The 27,980-nt window shown below is 42.6% G+C and overlaps 1 protein-coding gene across 1 annotated transcript in view; it reads right to left on the bottom strand.

Moving 5' to 3' along the window:
• NAV2 (neuron navigator 2) overlaps window positions 1-10,842 on the bottom strand; it is a gene marked incomplete at both ends in the record, with an annotated part of 305,316 nt that extends 294,474 nt beyond the window's left edge. The window contains one exon of the mRNA XM_079537585.1: window positions 10,768-10,842. Coding sequence (XP_079393711.1) covers window positions 10,768-10,842 — 75 coding nt within the window. The remainder of the gene's footprint in view (window positions 1-10,767) is intronic.
• Window positions 10,843-27,980: the final 17,138 nt, after the last annotated feature.

Raw genomic sequence — 27,980 nt, 5'->3', positions numbered from 1 at the left:
GAGATTTTCTGTTCAGAAAAATCTCCACCGTAGAAAAGTAAACACAACCCCCTTCCCATCCAACCAGTATGTCCCCAAAATAATTGTTTCTCTGATTGCCCCAACAGTACATTAGCAGTTATGTATAAAACATACACACACATATATATATATCTCCCCCTAACACTGGAGCTTGCCTGCCTGAAATAGCAGATGATGCCCACTCAAGCAGGCTTTCTGCACTCAGATCCCTATCAATTGCAATGCAAATTCCCCATGGAACATTAAAAGCAACAGGGCCCTGCAAACATTTATAGCGTAATTCAACATGGTTAATGAAGTCACCGTGACACAAACCAGAGACAATACCCATTAAATGTGCCAGGCATTAGCCACGTGAATAGAAATTAATATGTACACAGATATTGTCTAACCCATGAAACTACAGGTTCTACATTAATAAACAGCACAAGCATCAAAACACTGAAAATCCCTAGGAATCCAGTAGGTAAAGAAGTTCAGAAGACAATTATGCACACAGCAGAAAAGCTATTAACTTCATTGCATGAAAAATCTGGTGTGAAAATTCATCAGAGATGATCTAGCAACTCACAGCTCAGTTCTTTTACATCCCAGATATTGCTTATCTTGCAGAGATACCCTGAGGTGCAATCTGCTCCAGCACCTTCAGAAAGGGAAAAAAAATGCAGCTTCAGGTTATGTGCCATCAATAAAAGAAATACTATAGCAACTGAATGAAGTGTAATTACATGAAAGGTACCCAACTACAATAATAGTATGCATCTCAACTTCCAATCACCAGTTTTACATTTCCTACACAATGCCTAGAAGATAAGCATCTAGCGTTTTGTGCTTATCAGCACACACTGGTAATTTCATGCAGTTTTGCCTACAAAAATAAGATTTCTGAACTATAGTCACCTCGCTTTTTCTTTTCTTTACAAGTACTTGCTATCTATCAATAAAAAGAACATACAAGGCATCTACTGATTCTTGTTCTTCCTCGTGGTAATTTCTTTTTCACTATGCTTCTATGTTCATATGATCGTGATTCAACCACTATAATAGGAAGCTGCTATCAATAAAATTAACAACTTAATATTCTACTCCCACAACATTATAAAATCCTACAGCATACTACCACTCATTACTCTTTTCCAAAAGCAATACCCAAATTACAGTGTGTGAAATGAATTGCATTAGCTTCCTAATTAGACATTCTTTTCCTAATAACAAAAAATTGGTATTTGATGCAATGAAAGCACGCACAACACATTGATAATCACAGTCAACAGTGTGAAAGGTTGCAAAGATGACTACTCATCACTATGGAACCTGGGAAGGTAGCCAAGAAAGAAAAACACATGGATATTAAGTTATCACCAATAGTTATGAACAGTTATTGGTTTCCAGAGTTCAACATGAGGCAGTGTATCAGATGCTTGAGGTCCACCTATGAAAGCCTTGAATTCAAGAGCTGTAGTAAGCTCACAGTTTCATGCCACGTGTTGCAGCGCAATATGACTGACAACGTGCAGAGACTGTAGACCCACAGTTAAGATCCTAGAGTCTGTGATTTAGTTTTGATTTATTTGATGAAGAACACAGACATATTTTCCTTTAAGTGGTATTGATAAAACTAGCCTATTAAACACAGCCATTTTATTTTACCTTTGACACTATCTGCAGAAAAGACACTACATTACAAAAAGTCTTCAGACAGTCATTGCATAGAAGTCAAAGTAGACTATTCTCATTATTTAAATGCCACCGAAAAATCTTAAATTGGAACCCATGTTTTATTTATTGAAGAACAGATGTGACAATAAGTCCCTGGAGGTGTTCAAAGAATGTTTAAATGTTGTGTTGAGGGACATGGTTTAGAGAGAACTGTTGGTGACAGCCGGACAGCTGGACTGGATGATCTTGGTCATTTACAGCCTTAGTGATTCCATTATTCTATGTCAACTATAATGATGTAAAAAGCATTCTAGATTAATAATCTTAATTGTAAAAAAAAAAAGCTGTCACTACTCCTCATTATAGGAATTGACTTGCAGTAGAAAAATTTCAGTACACCATTTGTTTTCACAGAAGAAACTCCGCCATTCCAAATGTCCAGAAGAGCTAAGAAGAGACCTGCCTTTGTTTAGCCCTTCCGATAGCTTTAACCCTCCAACTTAAACTACGTTCCCTGCAAAAGATTAAAACAAATTCTCTCTGCTTTGAACATTACATGTACACTTAGTGAAAAGGCTTACTGTGGCAGCTGCAAGCTTAGTTGTATTGCAGTTCACAGAAGGATGCATAAAACCTTTACAGTATTGCCTCGTCCATCCAAAATCATGAAATAAATTAGAAGCTTACTTAAAAAACACTAAGTAAGAGAATTAACCAGCATGTTTAATTGGTTTGCAGGTGTACCTTTTCAGGGAGGTTCAAAGCCATGATTATAAAGTAGTCATTCGGTACTTTGTATCCACCAGCTCTTACTGCACAAATACAGTCAAGATTCATCACAGTAAGGCAGAAGAAATAGAAAGGGATGGGGACTTTGGATGCACAGTGCCAGAAAGCCACACAAGGCCGGCCAGATTCATTGCACCTATCAGGAACTGGTACGTTGCTCTTTAAATGGCTGCTCATATGCACACAAAACAAACAACAGCTACCACAATGAGCTGAAAACACATTATCTTCAGGTCAAATGAAGACAGAATAGTTACAGAAGACCATCAACAAGACATTGCGTTTATGACACTTTTGGCTACGATATATAGTACCACACCTGGATTTTTTTGCTATCATCATTCAACCCCACCATTTGGAAGTTCCAAGCTGCTTTCTGAAGTGATTACTATCCCATGTTAGAAGCAGGGTGGCAATAGGGAGAAGTCCTTTACATTATCTCAGGAGCTTTCCCACAGAAAGATGCTGAGGGCCAGGAACGCCAGGAGAGCCATGCAGATTTGTAGTTGATAGCTTTTTCCATCAACAGTGCTGCCTCCCCAGCTACAGGATCAACAGTCATGATATTGTCATATCGTCGTAACTGTCAGCTGTGCTCAGCCTCATTTGGATTCCATCATAACACCTTCACTTCAGATTCAGCACTGAGCGTGGATGACATTTGACCCTATGGCCCAAATGTCAGTGTTCCACCCTCCTCCCAAAGCCATCATCCACCTACAGAGTCTCCCTATTTGCACGTTTCCATTCAGCTTAGTGTCTCAACACGCTGCACCATACTCAAAGTGTATGCAGAGTCTACACAAGGTGAAAATCATCCCCTGTACCCAACTTTCATCCTCTGCCAGATGATTATTATGTTTATGATTTGACTTTAAAGAGATGCATCCATGTATTTATTTTCCCACCTGATAAATATTTATGAAGATTTTGTTCCAGTCCTAACACATAAGTAGTATAACTTATGTCCCTTTTATTTAGTCAAGGAGAGGAGCTTAAAGGAAAATGAGTTTAAAGACAAGCTACTCCTGCTGCTGAGCCTCAGCTCCCCAGGTCAGCACATTCAGTGAAACCATGCAGGTTTGAAAAGCAAATTCCAAGGGAAAAAGATTGTAATCACAGAAACCAGAAACTCCAGGACTCAAGCACGTAGGTCATGGCACAACAGCTTTTCAGCACTATGACAGCACACAAAATTAACATGAGTTTCACAGCAACAGAGAGGAGTAGGTACCTAAACCCATCAATAATTAAACACGATTGCAAGAAAGATCCCTCCTGGCACTTGGAGATGATTTTCTGCATTTAATGGCACATAAGCTGTCAGCCTAATTAACATGAAAGCACAGTTTCACACAACTATCAGATAAGCAATGCCACTTCCACTCATTCTAGTATTTAACATTGATTTTCATCAAGTTTTCAGCTCTGGCTGATGCAAAAAGAGCACAGCTTTTTCAAAAACTAAACTCCCACTGTCTAGTCTTTTATGCTGTGGGTCAATGCAATGAATGAAACGGAAGCCCAGTTCCTGCCAGTTTCCCAGTGAGTCACCACATCCTTATCCCCAAATTGGAGGGATGTGGATTTGATGGGTAGACCACCCAACGGACAAGAAATTGGTTGAAAGGCCACAGACAGAGGGTGGCCATCAATGGTTTTATGTCCAGGTGGAGGCCGGTAACAAACGGTGTCCCCCAGGGTCACCGGTCTTGGGAACAGTGCTCCTTAACATCTTTATCAACGACACTGATGGCATCGAGTGCACCCTCAGCAAGTTTGCCGATGACACCAAGCTGAGTGATGCAGTTGTCAGGGCAGAAGGAAGGGATGCCATTCAGAGGGACCTCAACAGACTCAAAAGGTGGGCCCGGGTGAACCCAAATGACGTTCAACACAGCAAAGTGCAAGGTTTGGCACTTGGGTTGGAGGAATCCAAGGCATCTATATGGACTGGAAGGAGCAGTCCTTGAGAGCAGCCCTGCAGAGAAGGACCTGGGGGTCCTGATGGATGAAAAGCTTAACATGAGCCAGCAGTGAGCCTTGCAGCTTGGAAAGCAGATGGTATCCTGGGCTCCATCAGATGAGAGGTGGTCAGCAGGGACAGGGAGGTGATTGTCCCTCTCTATCTGCTCTTGTGAGGCCCCATCAGGAGCACTGCGACCAGGTCTGGGGCCCCAGCACAAGAAAGACAGAGAGCTGTTGGAGAGGGTCCAGAGGAGAGCCACAAAGATGATCAGGGGACTGGAGCACCTCCCCTACAAAGACAAGCTGAGGGAGCCGGGCTTGTTCAGCCTGGAGAAAAGAAGGCAGTGGGGTGACCTCACTGCAGCCTTTCAGTACCTAAAGGGAGCCTACAAACAGGAGGGGAATCAACTCTTTGATAGGGTAGATAACTGCAGGACGAGGGGAAATGGTTTTAGGTTTAGGTTGGATATCAGGGGGAAATTCTTTACAGAGAGAGTGGTGAGGTGCTGGAACAGCTGCCCAGAAAAGTTGTGGATGCCCCGTCCCTGGAGGTGTTCAAGGCCAGGTTGGATGGGGCCCTGGGCAGCCTGGGCTGGTAAATGGGGAAGGTTTTGGCTCTGCCTATGGCATGGCGGTTGGAAATTCATGACCCTTGAGGGCTCTTTCAAAGCCTTGTAGTTTTGTGCTCCGGTCTGTAACCTCTCATTCCTACTGTGCCCAAGGAAAGCTCACAACTTCTGAATATCACAGCATTAAGTCTAAGACATTTGAAAAATCAATTATTTTGACATAGTACAGATTAATCAGTGAAGACAACAGGAGACGTTTGAATTGAGGAATTTCAGAGAAATACACCCAAATAACACAGGCAATTCCATCTGCCTTGTTACATTTTTTGAGTACTCCTATCAGTTGCACATTGTTTATTCAAAATCCTCCAAGTCACTAAAGATCTGATAGTCGCTGCTGTCATCACAACGAAGAACTGAAAGACTTCAGAAAATAAACAAACATGGTACAAGCTAACTGCTTGCAGCACGTAGGTTTGTAGCTTGCCACCTATTTAAGAGGTTTTTCCATAACAAGCTTACCTTTTCTGCACTGATATCTCAACTTATTCTATTATCCAGTCTTGGAAGCTATTCCCCAGCCCCTCAGCTCCCTCGAGTACATCTTCTTTTTAAGTGCACAACGCTGAAAAAATAGCTACACAAGTCTGAGTACATATTTATTACCATCAACGTGTGATAGCCTCAAGAGACATCCACGCATCACATCCAGTTAGCACGAAGAGGAATCACAGTCCTCAGTACCACGCTATTTTTGCCTAATGCTTCAAGGACAGGCTCATGTGCAAGTCGGTTTGCTCCCTTCTAACAGATGAATGAGTTTGCTGCTAAGGAGAGAATAAGGCTTGTTCTCTCACTGTATTTTACTGATATGGGAATGTCCCAGGAGCCTCTCCCCATCAAACTCAGGCTCCCAAAGCCAGGTCTGGTTCCCGTCAGAAGCTGCAGCAGGCTCTTGAAGGAACAGAAGAAAAGTTTCATTAGGCACATGCACCAGATCAACCTCTCCTGTAGTGCAATATATATGCCATTACCGTCTATGATCGTGCCTTGTCCTAACTCTGGGCTACTCTTCATTGCCAGAAAAAGAGAAATAAAGAGTGAACTGCTGATGGGGAAGGGTGGTGCAGGAAAACAGAAGAAAAAAAATAAAAAAGAAGGGGAGATACAGATGTACTATTTCTTCCAGTTTTATCCTGCAAATAAAGAAAATGATGGCTTGATACAGAAAACATTAATAGCATTAAGATACTGCTTCACAATCAAATTCCAGATTGGAAGAATAACTTAAGATATCTTAGTCTAGCAGTTTCCTGCCAGTGACACCAAGTTAGACATAGGTAACCTACAACAATCTGAGACAAAGCTATCACCTGTCTCAGCTTTCACCTGTAACGCGGCTGTTTTACTTCTTGGTTGTATTGTGCTCTAGATATTCTTGTTAGCATTCCTTTGAAAATAATACATGAACTTAAATTCCTTCACAGATAGACAGTGATTCTCCAAGAGAACTACGTAGCTAGGAAACATGTCTCTCACACTTGCTAACAAAACTTTGTCTGCACTGAAACATTTTAGAAAGCCACAAACTGCATCACTAGGTATGTTTAAAGATGTAGATCTAGCACTACAGACAACACAAATTTAATCTCTCTGTTGAAGAATATGCAGTAGCTTCACTGCTACTCCACGTTGCCACTACTTTTCCTTAAATATTTAAGAGTTGGTGCAATTTGCAAGCATAGGTGACCTTACAACACAGCTGTCCAACTAGACTATACGCACCAGAGAAACAGACAAGTAAAGAGAAAGCCCCAACACTTGGTGCATGGAAATAAACGCTGATGAATACATGTCTGGCTCTTTAATGCCTCTCCCCTTCTGCAAGGCCCCTGAGGTAAGCTTAGCCCTGCAATAAGGCATTAAATTAGTAAATAAGTCAGTTTTATCACAGAGATTATTTCCTCAGCACTCCTTCCCCCTTCTTTCTATTCCCTTTGCCTTTCTTACCGCTTCCTTCAGCAGGAATATCAAAATAGATAGCAGACCTCAGGGATATCAACCTTGCTTCTAGGCACAGACATCACAACAAGCAATATCTGACTGTCCAATATGAGGTTCCTGGCTATTTAGGGTCTGAAGAATATTGTGGCCCAGATTTTCTTCAGTACAACAATTACTTCAAGGCCAGGGGCTATCCATTTGCATAATAATGAACGTATTTCTAAAGGATCCTGCAAGAACCTACACACTAATGAGTTCTAGTGTATGTTATCTGAAAGTCACGCCTGCTCTATAAAAATACTTTAATTAAAAACAACCTTTAAGGCTTACCTACTTGTATCTTTTAAATAACAGGCAACGACAGGCACTTGCTTTGTGCAATGGACAAACACATACAGCTCGTTTCACAGCACCGACTGACTCAAAGAAATTCATTAATTTCATGTTGGACTGTTCATACATGGAAGGATTTCAGCAGTCTGGATTTGCAAAACACACCCACATGGTCTAGAAGGGCATGCTACATTCTCTTGCAAAGCTGCTGTGCTGATACATTGATATTTTTCCACTTCCTGAGAAGTTGGTATAAATTCCTCAGTAAATTCTTCATTCAGGGTAAAGCTACTCTAACTCAAGAAGCTTTACTCAAGATGGGGAAGAGGCAACTCAGCAACCACAGGATTTTGTTAGTTATTTCAACCCTGATCAACAAAAGAACAAGTTTTTCAATCAAGCAAATGACCTAGAGAATTTAATCTAGCATCCCCAGTCAAAAACAGGATGGAAGCACGCCAGCCCACCTAGCCTGAAACACTCCAACGCACTCTTTGAAGCTAGATTTACTCTGATGCACGTGTCATTCAACACAACTTGACAGATATGAGAGAGTTTCTGCACATCAGGCAAAGTCATTATTTGAACTTTGTTATCTGCTCTTGAGAAATCCCCTTCTCATCATACCACATAATTATCATCAACCAGAATACATTGGGATGGACTCCTTCAGCGGTAACTGTCTGGGAAGAGCCTACTGAAAAAAAAAAAAACTTAATAATAACAACCCAGCACACCTCCCTCGCAAAACCCATTCAGATGCACTCCATCCGGTTTTGGAGCCACGTACATGCATCTGTATGGCAAGTTAGGTACAGCGTTTACACACTTCCACACAAGAAAACAGAGGCAAAAAACACCAAAAAGCACAAGAACCAGCTGGACCTCCAAAAGCCACACATCAGCTTCCCCCACGTACAGTATGCAGACCTGGGGAAAGTTCTGCACTGCTCTACTACAAGCTGAATGGAATGCAGCTTTGTAATTCTTACTAGAGCCAGAACAGTTGTGCTGCTAGATGCCACAATGCCCTGAACATGAGCGTTAGAGCCCTTCTGAAGTCAGACAGAAAGCTCAAAAAACCTGCTTCTCCTGAACTCAGCAGTCCAGCAATCCAACCTCCAGTTCTCAAAGATCAGACAAAACACAGATAGCAAAGCCTCACACCACTACACAATTAACACAAATACTACATGTTATCTCGCTCTAATCAATAGAATATGATGTAGATATCTAGCAATATGCTTACAAGAAGAAAAAAGCAAAATTAAGCACTTCATTTCTATACCACAAATGCCAATCCAGCTCCATGCTATTTCACCTTGATGAGGTATGCCAGATCCATCACTGGCTGGTATATACACACAGATTTCTTGGCAGTTCAAAAATATTAAAGAAAGGTTGACTTAATACCCATAAAATATACCACTATAAAATAAGGTGTCTGTCTGATTTAAAATGAGCTTGCTCTCATTTCCTTCCAGCACAAGTCTTTTATTTCAGTACCAGAAGTGCCTGCTGGTGATTAACTCTATTGGCCCAGGATCACACACACACTTTTTCCAATCAGAAATCAAAGAACACAAAGCTTAAGAACATCACAGTTTATACTACTGCCCAAATCCACAATAACGGCCAAGCTGTATTGACATTTTATTCCAAAAATATTTTCCCCAGTAAACACAAGCCTAAGCTAAGCTTTCCTCAGTAACCTCTCCCTGAAAAATACAATAGGAAATGAAATGTAATACTCTATTAAGACTTGTTTTGCAAACAGAAGTGAGAGAGAGATCACCCAAGCACGAAGAGCCATTAAAATGGATCTTACATATATCATTATAAATTTAATAATCTCCATGACGGCTAGAGTTCGAGTTAAAATGAATGTCAGCAAAGCATGACCAATTGATGTTATCCCAGCTGCCACCGAGCCTCACTTGGGGTTATATTATACTTTCAGAGGCCCCATAGTACATGTGCACCAAATACCCAGAGCCAGGAGCAGATGGGAGATGTAGGCTTCTATCCCTGTCAGCAAGCAGAGGCAGACATAATTGCGTATTAATCTGGATGCATCAGGACAATTATTGTATACTTTGGTGTCTTAGGTCCCAAATGTTTTTCCCACTGCACACAATATGCAGTACACAGTCGTATATTTAAAGAAGGGAAAAAAAAAATAGGAGCAGCTTTCAGAAATGAAATCAATAGAAGGATTTTATTTCAGCTCTTATTGATTTACTTTGGCCCCAAAACACTTCCTTGAAAAAGCAGAAGGAAGACCTTGTCAGCTTATCAGCTGATAGATTGTGCTTGGTGCAACAGAAATACATTTTGGGCTTTGAGATGGTTGTGCTCCTTAAATCTGAGAAACAGCTGCATTTTATCTCATATCTGCAAGTTTTCCTGGCTGTTTTGATTTCTAACAGAGCAACAGAAAAACCACTGTCACTCTGCAGTAGACTTAAAGAAGTTGGAACGCACAGATCCTCTCACCGATATTCGGCAGCATCTCAAACAGCTGGTGGTCATTTCTGCTTCCAACTCATTTCAAATGCAACAAAATTCACACACGTCTATACAAAAAGGAAGCTCTTCTTCACACAAGGCCAAATACAGGGGACTGGGTTTCTGTTTTTAAATCAACACTCTGGGAAAACAACACAAGTTATATACACAGTACAAGCATTTCAAGTGTAATCGTTTGCTTCACTCGTGCCAAAAAAAACAACTTTCAAGTCTCAGTTGTTTGCAAGCCACATTCTTCCCAAGATGGCAACTCCATTTAGGTCAACTTAATACACATCGCCAATCAATTATTATTAAACAACACAATACTACCTTGACACACAAGGCTTCCACAAAGCCCCTGCGCAAAACAGGATCTGTCAGCTGACATTACCTATGTTCCACTGTGTGTTTTGTGTTGTTTCAAGTCAGAGTCACGTCTGGAAACTATGTAAAAATGATAACGTTATCATTGGGACAATCAGGACACTGACAAGCATGCCACATTTCCAGCAATGTTACTGGCCAGATCCCAAGAAAGCAATTTTTTAGCCTCTCTAGTGATATCAATAAGAGTGAAAGCCACAACAAATCAATGATCTAACCAGACTTAGCAAAAGTCACTAGACCTCACTTCATTATAAGCCTCTTCATCAACAACTCTCCAGCATTCTGGGGATTTCTCCCCCTCCTTCACTCACACTACAGTACTCCTTGCAATATGCTTCATACACTGCAACGAGTCGGACAGGAAGACAACAATTTTGTGAAAACGTCTAACAAGGAAAAGAGATCTGCAGCCGGCTGAGCACAGTTAGCAGCAATTGTAATTGACAGAAGAGTTACAAGAAGCTCTTCTGCTGCTCACGTCTCATGCAGCAATTTAAGCAGAAGCCTTCTGCCTTTTGTCACTTACCCTTTTTTGATCTTCCAGTCCATGTGTCACCGGCTTTCTCTTCTGATGCTGGCTGGATTCAGAGCCAGGTTCCATTTCCCAGCTACAAACACTCCTCCGGCCTCTTTCAGCTTTCTCTAAAAATCCATAGTACGAACAACAACAAAAACCTTAAAGTCATTTGAAAAAAAAAAAAAAAAAAAAAATCAAGAGTACTCCTTCAGACCTCAGCCACGTTTTTTATCATCCTTCCAAGTTCTCACTTGCCATCACTGCTCATTATCCTAACAGACAGCCAGTCTGTAAGCCTCTGTTCCCTATTTGAGCTCAGATGCAGAATCCCGTTGCCATGCCTTACAGAAGGATGACAGAGCTGAATCCAAACCCAGTACTTTGTGCCACATTATTGCCCCATCAGCAGCCGTTTCAGTGCATTCCTGGCATGGATAATTTATATGTCAATAAAGGTGTAAATGTGCATTTAATCCACTGGGTTGATATTATCAGCATCCCTCTCTTGGGCCACCTTCCTCCCATAAATCAATGTAAACACTTCACAGCAATAATTGCCTTTTGCACATCTAGCAGGTGTTAATTACGTAAAATTGTCCAGGCACGCTAGTCATCATCTTCTTCTATGTATTCAAACAAACACCTAAAAGAGACAAGGAAAAAAAAACATCTTTTACCAGCTTGAATTGGATTGATACTCTTTGCACCAGCGCTCAGACACAGCACAGACACATTTTGACACAGTAATTGTGCATTTTGTACACGTTACACTCCCTACCCAAACCTCTCCAGACGCTTTGATTCCTGTTTAATGCCTTACCTTGCCTTTGTGGCTTCTTTCACAAAGACACCTGAGAGAGAAAGACCTATGCACCACTGCTGAGGCTACACAGACCAATGCCTGGAAGCCTCACACAGTCACTAAGGTTGGAACAGACCACTGCGGTCAGCTAGGCCAGTTGTCAGCCCATCCCCGCCACACCACATGCCTGACTGCCACATTGCCAAGCACATCATGCATCGACCCAAAAGCTCTGCCCTCCAGAATCGCGGTTTTGCCCCTACGGCCAAGTTCAGCGCTGTGCTGCGGCCTCAAACCCAGATATGGCGCTCTACCTCCCAAAAGCACGTGGAGAAGGGACATGTGGAGGAGCAGGTTCTGCCATGAGTCCAGAAAGCAACCCAACACCTGGAGCCACAGGTTCCCAGCTCGGCAACCTTAAAGCACTGCGCTCCTCGGAGCAGGGAGAACAAGTTCACACATCACAGCCCAGGATAATCCCCGAAGCAGAACCGATACCAGTCGATTTCCAAACTGAAACACCACGAAAGGTACTTTTACTAAAATAGGTTCCAAAGCAAAACAGGCCGAGGATTAAATTAATTTTAGGGGCTTTGGCTGAGCGTGGGATAAGCGCACATGTTTAGCTACACGGGTCACACAGCAAGCACCGAAAAACGCAATTCTAAGCAGCAGCAGCACGATATAAGAGAACCGTATGCCCAGCAGCCGCTGAGGAAAGCATCAGAAAGCGGCGCCCGCAGATAGCCAGCTCCCGCCGACAGAGCTCCGGCACCAGCCGAGCAGCGACGGGAAAGGCTCCCAAGCGCTCGCGCGCGGCACAACAGGTAGGGAGCGCGACCGCGCGCACTTCCCACGCTGCTCCCCGCCGCCAGCTCCTCCCGCAGCCGCGGACGGCGGGAAAGCGGCGCCCCGGGGCAGCGCCGTCCCCGCCTGCTCCCGCAGCGCACCGACACGCGCCGCCTCAGCCGCACCGGGACGCAGCCGGAGCCAGCGAGGAGCGGAGCCCATCCCCGCCGCCCGGCAGCACCGGGAGCAGCGCCGTACCGGAGACCCGCCGGGATGCTGCCCGGCCCCGCCGCGCCCCGCGCCCCACGCCCCCCCACGAGTTGTGCTGCCGGCGGGCTCCTTCCCGTCCCGTCCCGTCCCGTCCCTCCCCGCAGCCCCCCGGGACAAACTTCAGCTCCTCTCCTCCGGTACCTAGGGCCGGGCGGGCGGTGCCACGCCCGGGGCAGCGCAGGGCAGGGCGAGGCCGCCCGGCTCCGCCGCTCCGCGCTGCCGCCGCCGCTACTCACTCTCCCGTTACCGGGACAACCGCCTCCCGCCCTCCCCCGGCCTCGGCCCCGCCCCCCGCCGACCACGTGGTGCCCGGAGAACCAATGGCGAGCGGGGGCCGCGGCCGCCCACGACCGAGCGGGAGGCGCTGCCAGGGCGGGCCGGGGTGCGGCCGCCGCGCTCCACCCCGCCGCGAGGCGGCTCCGTCCCGGGGCGCCCCGCCCGGCCGCGTTACAGCGCCTCCCTGCGGCCGCAACGGGCGCTGAGGGTCCGCCCCCCGCAGGCGACGGCGCTGAGCGGCGGCAGCAGGTGCCCTGTGCGCGGGCGCTACGTCGGGCGATTTTGCCTCAGATTCCAGTGCCGGCGCACCTCGTCCTGGGAGAAAGAAAGTCCCCATCCCACAATCCAGAGCTGAGGTCTCTGAGCCGTATCCTCACGCGCCCCTGCCCAGCAGTCTTCAGGACTCCTGCTAACACGGGACTCCATAGACGTACACCTGATCTCGACGGCTTCTTTCATCTGAACACTGCAGCACGGCGCCTGCGAGCACCACGGGGCGCCTGAGCGGCGGAACCTGGACCTTTGGTACGTCCACAGAAAGGAACCGCTGGGGAGGAGCGGCAGCCTGTTTCTGTCGGATCTCTGTCTCCTAAGCCACACTGGTTGGTGTGGAAGAACACCACGTCCCGCCGAGTTAAATGTAAATGCCGTAAATCAAAGATTGTCTTCTGTCACAAATTCCATATAATGCCCTGTTCTCCATAGGCATTTGAAAACGTGAGGCTTCCTTTGCAAGCACCTGTTTTCTGACACTGCAAAATGTCATGGAAAGTTCAGTTACAAAACAGTGGAAGATGCCTACAAATGCTGACTGTTATTCATATTCTTTAAAGAACTACTGCTTCGGAGTAAGTGAAAAATAAGTTTCATAGCTGGAAAACAAAACACGAGCAAATACATGCAATTCATCATCTAAAGAATTTAAATAATTCAAGGCAGATAATTCAGCTTTGATCTTCAGACTGTAAAAGACAACATTTCCTGAGGTGTTCTCACAGCCTTCAGGACACTCTTGAGTTCATCTGTCTGCGAGTGTGCTTCAGGGTGTAGTGAAGCACTGCAATGAAGCCAATGGCTGCACTGGTACAGGGATGTTAAACTGAAATAGTACTGCTTTTAATTGCTTTTAATTTTTAATTTTAAATGGAATTGAGTACTATAGTACTCAATTCCATCAATATCAACAGCATTATTCTCAGCTAGTACTTACTGTGCATAAAGGCATCAAAACCTTGGTATTGGCCAACGTGCTTTAGGATAAAACAGAGGCAGTAAGACACAATCTGCTCATGCTTAATCCTTGCTCTGGCAGGTAAGGCTAAAAGCAAACATCAGCTGTTCTTCTGTGTTCCCAAGGTCTTCCCTGAACATCTGCCATATGTGACATTCTTAAAATTCTCTCTGCTGTTACCGTCTCCTGGGCCTCTGAAGCCTGGCTTTGCTGTCTAATTGGAAACAAACCCTTTGTCAGGCTTTCAGAGGAAGTGGAATGTACAAACCTCACACCACTCCTCAGCCTGCAACTGCGTTGTCACGGGAGGATTCGTACTTGGCGGTGGGGATACCGCTAACCATGGACGACTTCACCATGCAAAATGCTTATTAACTGCTACTCCCTGGAAAGAAAAGCCAGCCAGCTTGAGTTCACTGAAGACCTGGAATACCTCTCATGATTTCCAAGACAGAAACCTTTATTTTGCCTGAATGGGGCACCCCAAGAGTGTCTAGGGAGATCAACATCCAAACAATTTCTCCAGAGCACATTCTCCATCTCTTCTTTTATCTGAACTGAATCTGTCTTACAAGTTAGTCATCCAGCCTGTTACACCGCAAAAGGTTACAGACTGCATATAAACATGTTTAATGAAGCTGAATACTGCAAGTATAAGCAGCAAAACCATTTTGTTTATTTAACATTTACACACACTCGAGTAAAAGCTTGTTAAGTTTGGTTGGCTAAGCTTGTTTTTGAAAGGGACCTAGAAGGCTGAAAAAATTAAATAAAATATGCATAACAACACAATCATTCACGTTGACATTCTAGTTTAGTAAATGATTAATTTTCCTTTGAGGAAGAAGTGGTGTTAAAACAACTCCAGTCTAATATCTAGTAGTAATTTTACAGTCAACTAAAAATTCCGGATTATATCAGCATCATGCATATGTAACACAGGAGAAACTTTAAAAGGAAATCTGAATAAAAACACGCTTATTTGAGTATTTGAATACAGATTCAAGCTAGCTACCCTCCATAACTGACTTGCAGATATCTGTCTGTGTAATAAGGAGGTCACGAGAGGCTTCTACTGACATTACATGACTGATCTGGAAGAGCAGGATAGTGACACGACAGCACCACAAAGGAATTACTCTGAAATAAGCTGGCTGTGGTTGGAAAGGATCATACAAACTCCAAGAGGATGATGAGATGCAATATCTTTTTAACAAGCCATGACTAGAAGCTCTGCTTTGGACAACCAGATCCTGGCCATCACAGATGTTTTAGATGAGCTTTCAACACTGGTTTGGTGGTGGTGTGGGGGTTCACACTGACAGAGCTCTCTATCCTGCTCGTTAATAAAGGTTGCAGTAACAAAAAGCTTTACCCGGATGGGAGCTGTGTGAGCAGTACTGGAGAGAAAACTGAAACCTTCTGCAGAAGGTCCGCCTTCTCACACTGGCTCAGAAGACAGGAAACTGGACCTTTCCTCTTGGAGAAAATGAACGCCACTATGAGGAAGCCTGGTATGGCTTAAAAGAGCAATCGTGAATGCCTGAGAAGAAAACAACTTACTGCAAATTTTATTTCATGGCTACAACAGAGAGGGAAATTCATATCTTAGGAAGGGAGGACTTTCCGTACGCATAGCAAGAAGCTGAGTTATCTTGTGATCCTGTGAAAGCAGAAAATACAGAAACAAATGCAGATGTTAGGATAGAGAAACCAGTTCCATCTAGGAAACAAATTGCATGTTCTGAAAGGAGTGTGTTATGCCAGCTATTCTGCAGTCTGAAACTCTGTAAATCTGATAGAGGAACTTCTATTTCCTAATACAAGCTTATGGAGAGTTGTATGACTCTTTCAACGCTTATGCAGTTCAGCTGAATTTAACCAAGGACCACATTTTCGGGGAGCAGTGAGACAGAGATTAAAACTTCTGAATTTTTTTTTGCATTAACTTTAATTTAATTAAATTATTAAATTAATTATTAAATTAATATTAGTTAATATTAAAAAAATATGGGCATTTGCAACCTCATGTTACCAGTGCATCACATAAAAAAGAATTTGCCTCGATCCTAAGCGAACATATTGTTTCAAAGACCATGGAACAGGTGAGCTAAGGGAAAGAAGGAGAGAGTTGAGGGTTCACAGTTTTTCTTTAATATTAATATTTTGCACTTCTGTAATCCCTTTCATCTAAAATTTCAAAGCACTCTACAGACATTAATGAATTAAGCCTCACAGCGGTCCTGAGAGAAAAGGTGATGATTGAGAGACTGGAATTCAAAGAGATGAATGGATAAAAGTGGTAAATGGCATTCCTAAAATATCAAGCAGTGCAGAGCATATGGAAAATCTGCCATTTTCCTCTATTTCCACTATTTATAGCGTATGCACCTGCAAGGCAATTCACTGTACTGCAAAAAATTGTTACGGAATGTTTACAGTTGTTTACAACTACTTAACTACAGACAAAATCTGTCTGTATACTGTTTTATCCTGCAGCAGAAACAGACAAGGAATAGATCAGATTGCAATAAACAGATTGTTTTGAGCATGTTAAATTTACAAACGCAACAGATTTTCCAGAGCACATTTGTATTGAAATTGATTTGCTTTACAGATTTAAAAGTTCAGGACTGTACTATCACCTGGAATTCTGTTATTTATTCTGGTGCTACTGATAACACGTTTTGATTTGCCAGCCAGGATGCTTGGCATTCTCCTCAACCTAGCCATGAATCCAAGCAGGCAGAGACGGTCTGAAAAGGCTCCTGACTTACACCTTTGTTAACCATCTTGATGGGGGGATTGAGTGCACCCTCAGTAAGTTTGCAGATGACTCCAAGTTGGGAGGGAATGTTGATCTGCCTGAGGGGAGAAGGGACCTGGATAGACTGGATCAATGGGCCAAGGCAAACTGCATGAGTTTCAATAGGGCCGAGTGTCAGGTCCTGCATTTTGGTCACAACAACCCCAGGCAACCCTGCAGGCTTGGAGAGGAGTGGCTTGAAAGCTGCCTGATGGAAAGGGACCTTGGTGTACTGATGGACAGTCGGCCGAATGTGAGCCAGCAGCGTGCCCGGGTGGCCAAGAAGGCCAATGGCATCCTGGCTTGGATCAAGAATGGGGTGGTGAGCAGGACCAGCAAGACCATCCTGCCCCTGTGCTCGGCATTGGTGGGGCATTGGTATGGGGCATTGGTGAGGCCTCACCTTGAGTGCTGTGTTCAGTTTTGGGCACCTCAGTACAGAAAGGACATGGAGGTACAGGAGCAGGTCCAAAGAAGGGCAACAAGGCTGGGGAAGGGCTTGGAGAATATGGCCTATGAGGAGAGACTGAGGGAGCTGGAACTTGGGGCTGTTCAGTCTGGGGAAGAGGAGGCTGGGGGGGGGCGGGGGGGCTTATTGCTCTCTTCCAATATCTGAAAGGTGCTTACAGCGAGAGCGGGGTTGGTCTCTTCTCACTGGTGATAGGTGACAGGACAAGGGGAAGTGGCCTGAAGTTTCACCACGATAAGTTTAGGTTGGATATCAGGAAAAATTTCTTTACAGAAAGGGTTTTTAACCACTGGAATAGGCTTCCCACAGAGGTGGTTGAGTCATCATCCCTGGATGTGTTTAAAAACCGTTTGGATGTGGTGCTCAGGGACATGATTTAGCAGAGGGCTGTTAGAGTTAGGGTAGGATGGTTAGGTTGTGGTTGGACTTGATGATCTTGAAGGTCTTTTCCAACCCAAGTGATTCTATGATTCTATAATTCTGTGATTCTATGATTCTTAGCTCTTCATCACAGTAAGTGAAAATTGTTAAATATTTTGGCCCAATGAATCAAGGCCAAAGTAGATAAGCCAGGTCAGGCTACACATCGGTGAAAAATCTGAATTACCTTAATTAAGACCAGTCGAGTCAGATAAATGCTCAGCTGCTCTGAACCAAACCCAATCTGAGCACAGAGACCACAGAACAAGGAAGATGTCTTGGCACTCAGTGGAATGGAGGCAAGGAAAATGCACAGTATGCAATACATTAAAATGCACTTGCTTCTGTATAGCCCAGCCAAATTCCTGTGCCTTTGCTAACCTGACAAGTTTTGCATATAGTTTTCTTGTTAGCTAGCAGAATTTGTCCTAAAGGATGTGAAATCACATGCAGTAATAAAAATGGTATCTTCCAGGAAGCATACAAAGCTTGGGGACACATGGGGACATGGGAATGGAGGATGTGAGCAAGTATTAACTGAATTCTTGCAACTTTCCTCCCCCTTTCATGTTTTGATTGGTCACAGATACATTTTCACTCTCAGTTCTCCAACCTGTAAAATGTCATAAGCAGAACAAGGGAAATTGCCTTCTATAATCTAGGAAGAATTTGTGCTGTAATCATTTAATGAGAGATCTCTCTTGATGTACAGCTTTCATTCAATGGAAGAGTCAACAGCCATGTTAAATACATGTAATTTCCTAGCTCAAAAGCTCTTGCTGTCCTAGGGTATTTGGAAATAAACTCCTTTGCAATTCTGATATTTTTTTTTAAGGATTTGAGGTGGGGCTGTTTTGTAATTGATTATTCATACTCTGAATAGAGGTAGAAAGCTACAAATATCTGCTTACAGAGAAAAAGAGAGAACAGGTTTGCACCAATCAAGAAAACCTGGACTGAAGAAGTGAAATCTCATTTCACACTCTCTGTAAAAAGTAAACAGGTAAATAGATTGCAAAGTATAGGCACGCATACACCTCATGTAATTTCATCTTCTGTTTGCATTAAAATAGGCAGGCTTTTGTACTCTGTATTAATTGTCTGTTACTGGGCCAGAGTCACATAGACTTGGTCATTCTCCACAGCTGAATAATTTAGACGTTCTATTGATGTATGAGAAAGACAACTATTCAGCACATGTATCTTTAGTTGCCAAGTATGAGTAAGCAAAACTATGTCCCAGAAAATACCATATACTATTTAACATGTTTTGAAACAGAGCTGCTTATGCACTATCAGTTCTTCATCAACAGAGTCTGATTTTTTTTTCATGTAACAGTTTTAACAGCAACAAATAAAATTGTTTGGTCAAGACACCACTTACCCCAGTCTAACAGAGCTCAGAAGACCATGGCCTCCTGCATCAGCTCAGGCAGACTCTTTAATCCAGACCTAGAAGCACTGAAGATGGAACAATCTCAGGTCTCAGCTGCAGTTACTTTGTTCTGATGCGTGGGGGTATCTTTGGAGTGTTCCAGCGTTGAATTCTTCCCTTAGACCACAGAAGCGTGGGTGCTTAAACTCCACATCTCCAAACAATGTCTAATCCAAAAGGAAATGTGTAAGGAAGCCCAAGGATGGCCGGTTCTGTCCTCATGACAGCAGTGTCTTATAAACAATGTGTCTGAGTTTCCTTTGTCAGCTTGCAACATGTTCTTCCTGTGCTGTCTGTAAACAACAAAGAGTTTTTACCAAATTTATAAACCCAAACATTTAGATACTGTGAAGATCAGAGTTACAGCTTAAAAACAGTAACACCTTTCTTTTTTCATGTTACACATTCAAATCCAAACTAATTCCACATTTTACGTATCTACTCATTTACTACTAACATTGGCATCACTGTTATCCCATACTTGTAGGGAGATGGTAAACGTGGATTGCCTTTGCTTGTATTACTCACTCAGACAGTGAATGCTTAATTACAGTTTAAGTATTGCCATGATACTGGCACTACCAAGTTCAAACACCTGTTCTAAAATACAACTAATGCTAGAAGTTCTGCTCTCTCAGGTGTCCCAGACTGGCCAAGCAGACTCAAGGAACTCAGACATCCACTGTGGAAGAACCTTCTTTATGGGAACTGCATACAGAGACCAGGTAACTTAGATCATGCCTCACTTCCCCACTTCCCAATTTCTGTTTTTTTGGGTGTTGTTTTTTTCTTGTTTTGTTTCGTTTTCTAGGCTGGGAAAAGAATTGAGCAAAGAATGTCTTATGACTGTTGACCTGAGACAGTCTCCTGGACATAATCTGACAGCAGGGAGCAGCAAGTCCTTTTCAAAACCAATGAAGCAAGAAAATGCTGCTGACTAAGCTATTGTGAGAGATATGGGGGAGACAAATAAAAAGGTGGAGGAGGACTGATGAAACTACACCTTAACCTCACACCTAACATTCTCTTAAAAGAAAGTGACATATTTTCAAGGCCATCACTTTATGACAACTCTACCTTAACTAATCTTCATTACAAAACAGACACTTGTCTGCAGTCAGCTGGCTTGCTTACCCCATGGCTGCAGGGTTTTTGCACATGGTGCTATGCAGCTTTGGATTATAATGGCCTCTGGTAGCTTTGAAAAACAAGACGGCATTTTTACGAATTTGTCTCAGTTGATGTTCTTCATCTACTGGGGATACATCTTTTCAGTAAAAGGCCATTGCCTGGGACACAGAAATGCTGAAACGCTTGCATGCTTGTATTAAAAAAGAAAACAACACGCCAACATCCACATACAAAACAAACACTTTCCTAGTCTTGATGAGATCATCATCAGCTAGCATCTCAGGACCACTTCCATGTAAAATTATGGCTTCACAGGAACAAGGAGGATGAAGAGGACCACGCTGGGATGCATTTTGTCCAACCTGTACCTAAAAGTGGTGAAAAGATGTAATAATGGGCCTACGTGCTCTCTTAAATAAGTAACAGTCCCCATCTTAAATAACAAGAATGTCTGAAGCCCACCCATGGTTGTACTGGAGAAAGTTCCCACTCAGGATTTGGGTTTAGTTTGCTCTTAACGATTTTTGTTCTTTATGCCGACCTCCCACTCTTTTTGTTCATATGCACATGCACACAGAGCAGTTTCTCACTGAAATGCAAAACCCTCAGTGTTGATTCATCTCTCGAGTTAATCCATTTACACCAAAAGCCAAGAGACTGAAGTTATTACTGGGAAGGGCTGGCAGAGAGGGGCTCCTTTGGGAAGCCGGAGCAGTGGATTTTAATTCCCTGTCCCTCATCATTCTCCTACATTGTCTGCTAATCCAAATTGCATGTAAACAAAGGGGATTTCATTAGCAAAACTGAAGCTGTAGATTAACTTTATTTATGGCATTTCTTGGTGAAACAGAGGCTTTTTTCTCCCATCACATCACGACAGAGAGTGGAGTCATTAGATAAATGCTATAAAGCACCAGAAATCACCTATTTATTCTTATTCGGATGTGCTGCCACTGTCACACAGAGCAATTTCATGACTAAGTTAGTACACCTTGATGTTTCTAACCATGATATCACACTGAAGGATGTTCTTAAGAAAGAACATCTTGGTTATTTCAAGGAGTAAAAGCTAGAACAGAGCAAGTGGGTTTTCAGAATGTGGAATCGTTATCTATAAAAGAAATTTCCTCTGCTGTACCAAAGGCAGATGTCCTGCAGCAGCACTGATAGCAAGGTACAGAAAACCAAATCTAAACTTTTGATGAAATAATGACAATACTTTTCCATGCATTTAGGATCAAATAAACAGCCGAGAAAACGTAATAAAGGAATGAAGAAAAAGCCCAAGCAAAGATGCCACAAACCACCTCTGGGATTAAAGCAAGCATGTGTAATGGGAGCCCGAAGGGTAATGTATTCAGAAAGCTGTAAGTGCCTGAAAATGAAGGCTTAGAATGAAAGCACCTCTTCAGCCATAACTCTAGTGTCAGTCTAGTGTTAACGTAAAGCCATAATCTTTTTTCCTATTTTCCAACTATTATCCAAGCACTAAGTGGCAGTTAAGATGTAACAAAGCAAGAATTTTCGGTGCGCTGGAAATCTTTTTTGTTGCCTCATTTCATATATATAGGAACATTAAGAACAAAATTACAATTCTGTCATTGTGTTTAACTGATCTTTGGATTACTGCTGCTGTGACAACCTTTTAAGGAGAGACTGTGAAATGAAATGATACTTCAGCACTCTAACAGACTGAAAGTGTCTTTTTTCTTTCTTTCTTTTTTAGAACCAGAATTTAATACCAGAAAGGTTAAAGACCAGATCTATGACAAAAGTGTGAGAGAAGCAAATTTGTTAACACACACATGAAGGGATCCTGCTTCAGACCTTTCTCATCTTTTGAGGGCTGACAGACAAAACGTAGCTGCCCGGAGTCAAAGCGTGCCTTTGCTTTACAAATCTTGTTAATGATAACAGACAAAATATTCTACTTTTGCTTAACTGTTTTGCTGAAGAAAAATATTGCAACAGGAAAAGCATGCTCCCCATCCAAAGGTTCTAACGCGTTTAACACTTTGTTCTCTTTAGAAAGTATAGAGGCAAGTGATAAATATATTTGTCTATAAAAAATTGTATGTTGAGGTACCTTAATTTAAGTAACATTTGGTCGCTGCTTGCATGAGACAAATGGAGAGGACCAGATGGGAAAAATAGCCGTGCCAGTCCTAGCAGGGTATGAAGTTGGATTTATGTAAAGGTTTGTAAATCAAAATAAACCATAGGCTGCGTGTTCAAATAAGTAGCTATTAATTGCTGTTGGGGCTAATTTCTTACCAAGTTGCTATGCTCAGGCTGTTTCACCTTGAATAACTGGAAGATGAGACGCAGCTCAGCTCCACTCTACCCTTTCTTCATCCTCTCCTTCTTCTCACACATTGACGTATGCTGAAGATGATTTTCCTGATTCAAAAGGGCTCTGCCCACTGAGTCATTTTCATGAAAACATTTTCATTTTTCCAGCTATTATACAAACATCTTATTAACAAAAAAACCCATCTATTTTCTTTTCCAATAATTACTAGGCTTTCCATCCAGTATTTAAGAACCTATTGTGCAAGAACTAATATTTAATGCCACTTCTCTTTGTTTTTCAAGGGACAAGTCAGCTCTTTCTCTTCTCCATCCTGCTCCCTACAAGTGCAGAGATGACTAACGCAGGAGACATCTTTCAGTATAGGAGGATACCTTCAGCCACTCTTTAGTGCAGCCTGGAGGACAAAACCGCCCAGTTCTTGTTTAACCAATAGCAGTAAAATGAAGTGATGCTCAGGACCCAAACTGTTCCCATCTCAAACTTTTCTGTACTCCCTACTCTGAGATGATGAGACAGTAAAGTACTTTGCTCACTCACAAGGCAAGCACTCAAACTGCAGTCACGCACGCCTGCATTTGGCATTGTCGTCTGGTTCCTCAATTTCACACTTTGCTAGAAGCACACAGCAGCAGCACGTTTCAATTACTCACATCTAAAACACTCATCAATACTGATGAGTCTGAACTGCAACATTTGTTGACACAGAGGCTGCATCCTTTCAAAATTTTTAATGCAGCTTGGTTACTGTTATTTTGAACACCGCTTCTGCATCCTGAAGAGACATATAAAAGGAGGAATATGGCAACTGACACATCATTTATTACAAAGAACAGAAGTGGTAGCTTCTCTCAGCAAAGAAACATGTTTTCCTTTAAACTTAGAAGAAATGCATCCCCTGCTGCCATAAGTAATGACAGTATTTTAAAAGGCTGCTTTCTAAATGGTTGCTCTATTTATTCATACCCACAGAAATTACATTACATTTGCCACGTGCACGAATGGATTAACAGCCTTAAATTGCAAGCAACTCAGTAAACTTTAATTCTGCAGAGCGAGCTCATTTTTTGGCCTGTCAACTCTGTTAGCATCACACAAACTGCCTGAGAAAATGGGAGATCATCTGAGGGAGCGCAGTCATAGAAGGTATCACTCCAGCAGCTCCTGAGCTGGTATAGCAGCAGTAACTTGTACTGACCCCAGCCCTGGAGCCTTTTCTACATCAGTACACACACTTATAGCCAGAGTTAAACTTACTCCCTGGTTTCAGCCAGAAATAGCTAGTGACCAGGAAGTCCTGTGGCCTTTTTTCTTATTTTATGTTCAGGAAAAAACAGTAATAGTCAAATTCACTATTTAGCTGTCATCTGTTTTCCCCATTTATCCTCTTAACCTGTGAAAACAAAGAAATATTGGGATGTGCTGCTGGAGTTCACTCAGCATTTCCTATAGTTATCCCTGCTGAGAAATACATTTTAGAGATAGTTTTGGGGTTGGGCTTTCTGTTGCTGTTGTTGTTTTTTTCCCCAGTGAGAAGGGAAAACAGATTAATTCCTTGGCAACAAAATCCTAATTAATCAAAAACATGGCTCTATTCATTATTAGCTTCTTCATTGAAATAAAATATCATATGTTTACTATTGAAATTACAGCCTTGACTCAATGCAAAATCAGGTGGTGCTTCAGCTTTGATTGCCAAGATAAAAATAAGGCTTATTGACTCCGCACAAGTGCTTGCCTTGAGCTGTGATTCACTGATTACAGCAACAAATGATTTAACATGAGGAGGACTTTCTGCAAACAACTGGAGAAGCATGCTTTTCTCTAATCCAGCAGCAGAGAGCTGCCTTTGTACCTCCTCAGCCTCGTTCCAGCAATTACGAGAAGGAAAACATTTCTAAGAGCAAGCTGACCCGTGCATCAAGGCCATATAGGGCACCACTCACTGCCACTGAGATCATGTAAGGCTGCTTACTTTTCAGTGCATACAGTCTCCCATTGTGCCTGCTTCAGTATGAACAGTAGCTTTGCATGCTAACACCCCATCCATCATAGGACTCTGTTTTCTTTGTGAGCCACATCTCTCCTATTGAAGACAGTGGCAACATTCCCAGAACTGGGAGCTTTTGTTTTCTCATAACTGAGTGAACCTGACTGCATTCTGGGTCAGTCCAAGTCTCCCATTCAAATCAAAACATAACCCTGCTTTGGATTTTTGCATTTCATTTGCTTAAAACACATCTCTTGGTGTTAGATTGCATATGCTGTAATTTTAAAAGGAAAAATATTGAACCTGGCTTATCTGATACCGTCTCTCTTTAATCACGTTTGCATATGAAATCCATCTGCTGAAAAGTGAAATCAAAACCAGCAGCAGTCTTTGCATTGTCAAATTTTTCCCCTAAGTTTTTCAAATCTGGTGATTCAGAAAGAAGAGGGATGTGTCTGAACCTTGTCTTTTTCTTCTGCCTCCGAGACAAAAGACATCCCACATTTTGTCTTTTCTTAAGGAAAAGAGAGTAATCTGAACAGACGAAAAGCAGTGGATTTATTGGCTAAAGGCGATGCAGAAAGGGCACATCTTGTGACATCTACAAACCCAAGAGACAGCAGAAGGCCAGGTGCTTAGCATGCAGTCTTACACCATTTCCTGTAAACACCTACGGGTACAGAGCAGAGGTGCACTGGGAAGTGTTGGGTCTGGACCTCAGTCTGAACTTTCATGGGATTGCTTTGCTCCCACGAGAAAGCCAGCATCTCACAGTCCAAGGCATATATCAATTCTTATCCTTAATTTGGTTCAGGTCTGAAACCTCAATGATATAAGTTACATTCAAGTTAGTGCTGACATGCCTGGTACTGGGGAGCTACTGTTAGTACTTCAGGCTTCTGATACTTCCAGAGCTTGCCAACATTCAAGTTCAGACCTCAATCAGACTCAGAAGACATTTCTTCCAAATTAAAAAAATGCTATTTTCTATTAAGAAAAACACTTTAATTGGATTAACCCTCTGTTAATCCAACGTTTATGATCAATATTCTCAAAGACAGCAGACATTAAATGACACATCTCCGTTTATTAGCTTGTGGCACTTTACCAAAACTCATAAGTTCATTTTAAATCTTTCACACTGTAATCACTACTTTGTTTCTTCTTTTTTCCCTTCAAGCGAACTGTGTGTGCCAGAAGAAAACAGATTTTACTATTCATGGATTATAGCTTCATCAAATAATTAAAATATTTCATTAACATAAGCTACTTCTAAACACACAAGTTAAGGTTCTACCTAACACCTAGCAACATCAGTCAGGAGATTAAAAATAGCAATGCATATACATATCATAAAGGAAACCACAGTAATTATAGGCTTTCTCCCCCGTGGTTTGAACAGAAGTTGTCATTTTCTGTTAGCATAACATCTAATATTCACACCTACTGGCAATCAGATGAAAAGGAGCCTGTTCTACACCTGCACTTTGCAGTGTACTTTTATACACTGAATATTTGCAACATACCTCTAAAGGCAGATGCGCAGGTCTAAGCTGTAACGAGGTTGGATTAAGTTGTTCTTTTGTACTCCGTATAATCTCAGGGACAAGTTTGATGAGAAGCAGTGAGGACATGAACTCAAATTTGACTTTGGTAAGTGGCACCACTGCTCCCTCAGTGGCATCAGTCCGTGCCACATTGTAGCATCGGGTACTTACATCTGCCCGTTCCTACAGAATGCAGCTAGCAGCTCACAGCTAACTACGACAGTTGAGCTTAGAAAACCTAAACCCAGTTTTCAAATAAACTACCCTCATACCTGGGAAATCCTTCCTCGGGCATTTAATGGTTGTGAACAGAATACCAAAATAGAGACTTCATTTCAGCTGACATCTCTGCATGCTGATGAAAGCAGACATGAAATAACAATAGCAAATAGGTGTGAGAAGAGCTGGTTGCTGCTCTAGCCCACTTCTGTGGAGAAGCCTGACCCACCAGGTGCACGCACGCTGCCGAGCATCATTCACACTGCAGCGTGTTGCAAAGAAGAGGCTTCCCTTTTCCAAAGGAACAGTGAAAATATGAATCCTGTGTACTCGAAAGGAGGCACAGCAAGTGTCCTTGGGATAAATGGCCCTTGAAAAAGGTGCCTCCGTGCCTGCTAACAGCCTATTATGCTTCACCTCATGAATGCGGTACGCTGAGTGTCTTTCCAGGCCCTTGCCATTTTAATGGACAAGTCTCCATTGTGGCTGAACACTATATCCATCCCTTCAGGGGAAGAAGGAGCAGACGCTGCACAATCTTGTGTACCTGACTGACAGACCAGGTCTGGGAGCAGCGCCAGCAGGGAATTCACAGCAAAAAACCCGAGTTAATCATCATCTTCACTGGATGCAAAATTTCCCCTTGCCAGAAGTTTAAAAAAAAAAACAAACAAACAAACAAAAAAAAAAACTTTCTTTGTTAAAGCACCACACATTTCCCTGCATTCTCCATGGGGTTCAAAACAAAACACGAGATAGCTAAGGAATGAGTATTCAAACACATCTAAGTTTCTTTTTCTATCTTCACAAGAAAACATCCTCAGAGGAATTATCATCTCTGCAAAGAAGTGATGAAGCTGCCAAACAAAACAAATTGGATTTCATTTTGATGGGCACGCAGCAATGTGTGTTCAGCATCCCCTGTGCCTTATTGAAGCGTGATACACAGTGCTGCAAAGTACTGCCTACGCCCCATCTGCACTGCAAGGATGTCCAGACAGCACCCTAAGTGTCCCAGTCTAGCTGTTAACCTCCCGTGCCATGCCTTCAGCAGAAATACAACAAAACAAGGAGGAAACGCATGTTTCTTTGAATAAAAGATCATAAATTAGCTTACATAATTTCGGCTTATTTATGCTTGACTAAACACCTTTCTAATAACAAATAAAGTGAAAGATGGATTGAAACACGTGGGCTTAAGAGACAATTGCTACGTGCCAGTGTATCTTTGACAATCTATGCAACTTCGAGACTGATTTAGTCATCCTTCTTTGCTCTTTCCCCCCTCTTCCATCACTACTGCTAGTAAAAGGACAGCTTGACTCTTAGCAGAACACACAGCACTATTTTCTACCAATAACACAACTTTACAACCTCAATATTTCTCAAAAATATCTCCATCTTCTTGCAGATTAAATCACTTTCCAACCTAACAAGATTCCAAGCAGAATATAAACTCTGCTGGGACTTGAACAAGAACATCACCACCTGGAATCCATCAGCAAGAAGCCCCTGACCATCCCCTT

This window comes from Tetrao urogallus (genome assembly GCF_951394365.1).
Source record: "Tetrao urogallus genome assembly, chromosome: 6".
Classification (NCBI taxonomy): domain Eukaryota; kingdom Metazoa; phylum Chordata; class Aves; order Galliformes; family Phasianidae; genus Tetrao; species Tetrao urogallus.
Note: the sequence above shows the minus strand (reverse complement) of the source record. Positions and strands in the feature narration are given on the sequence as shown.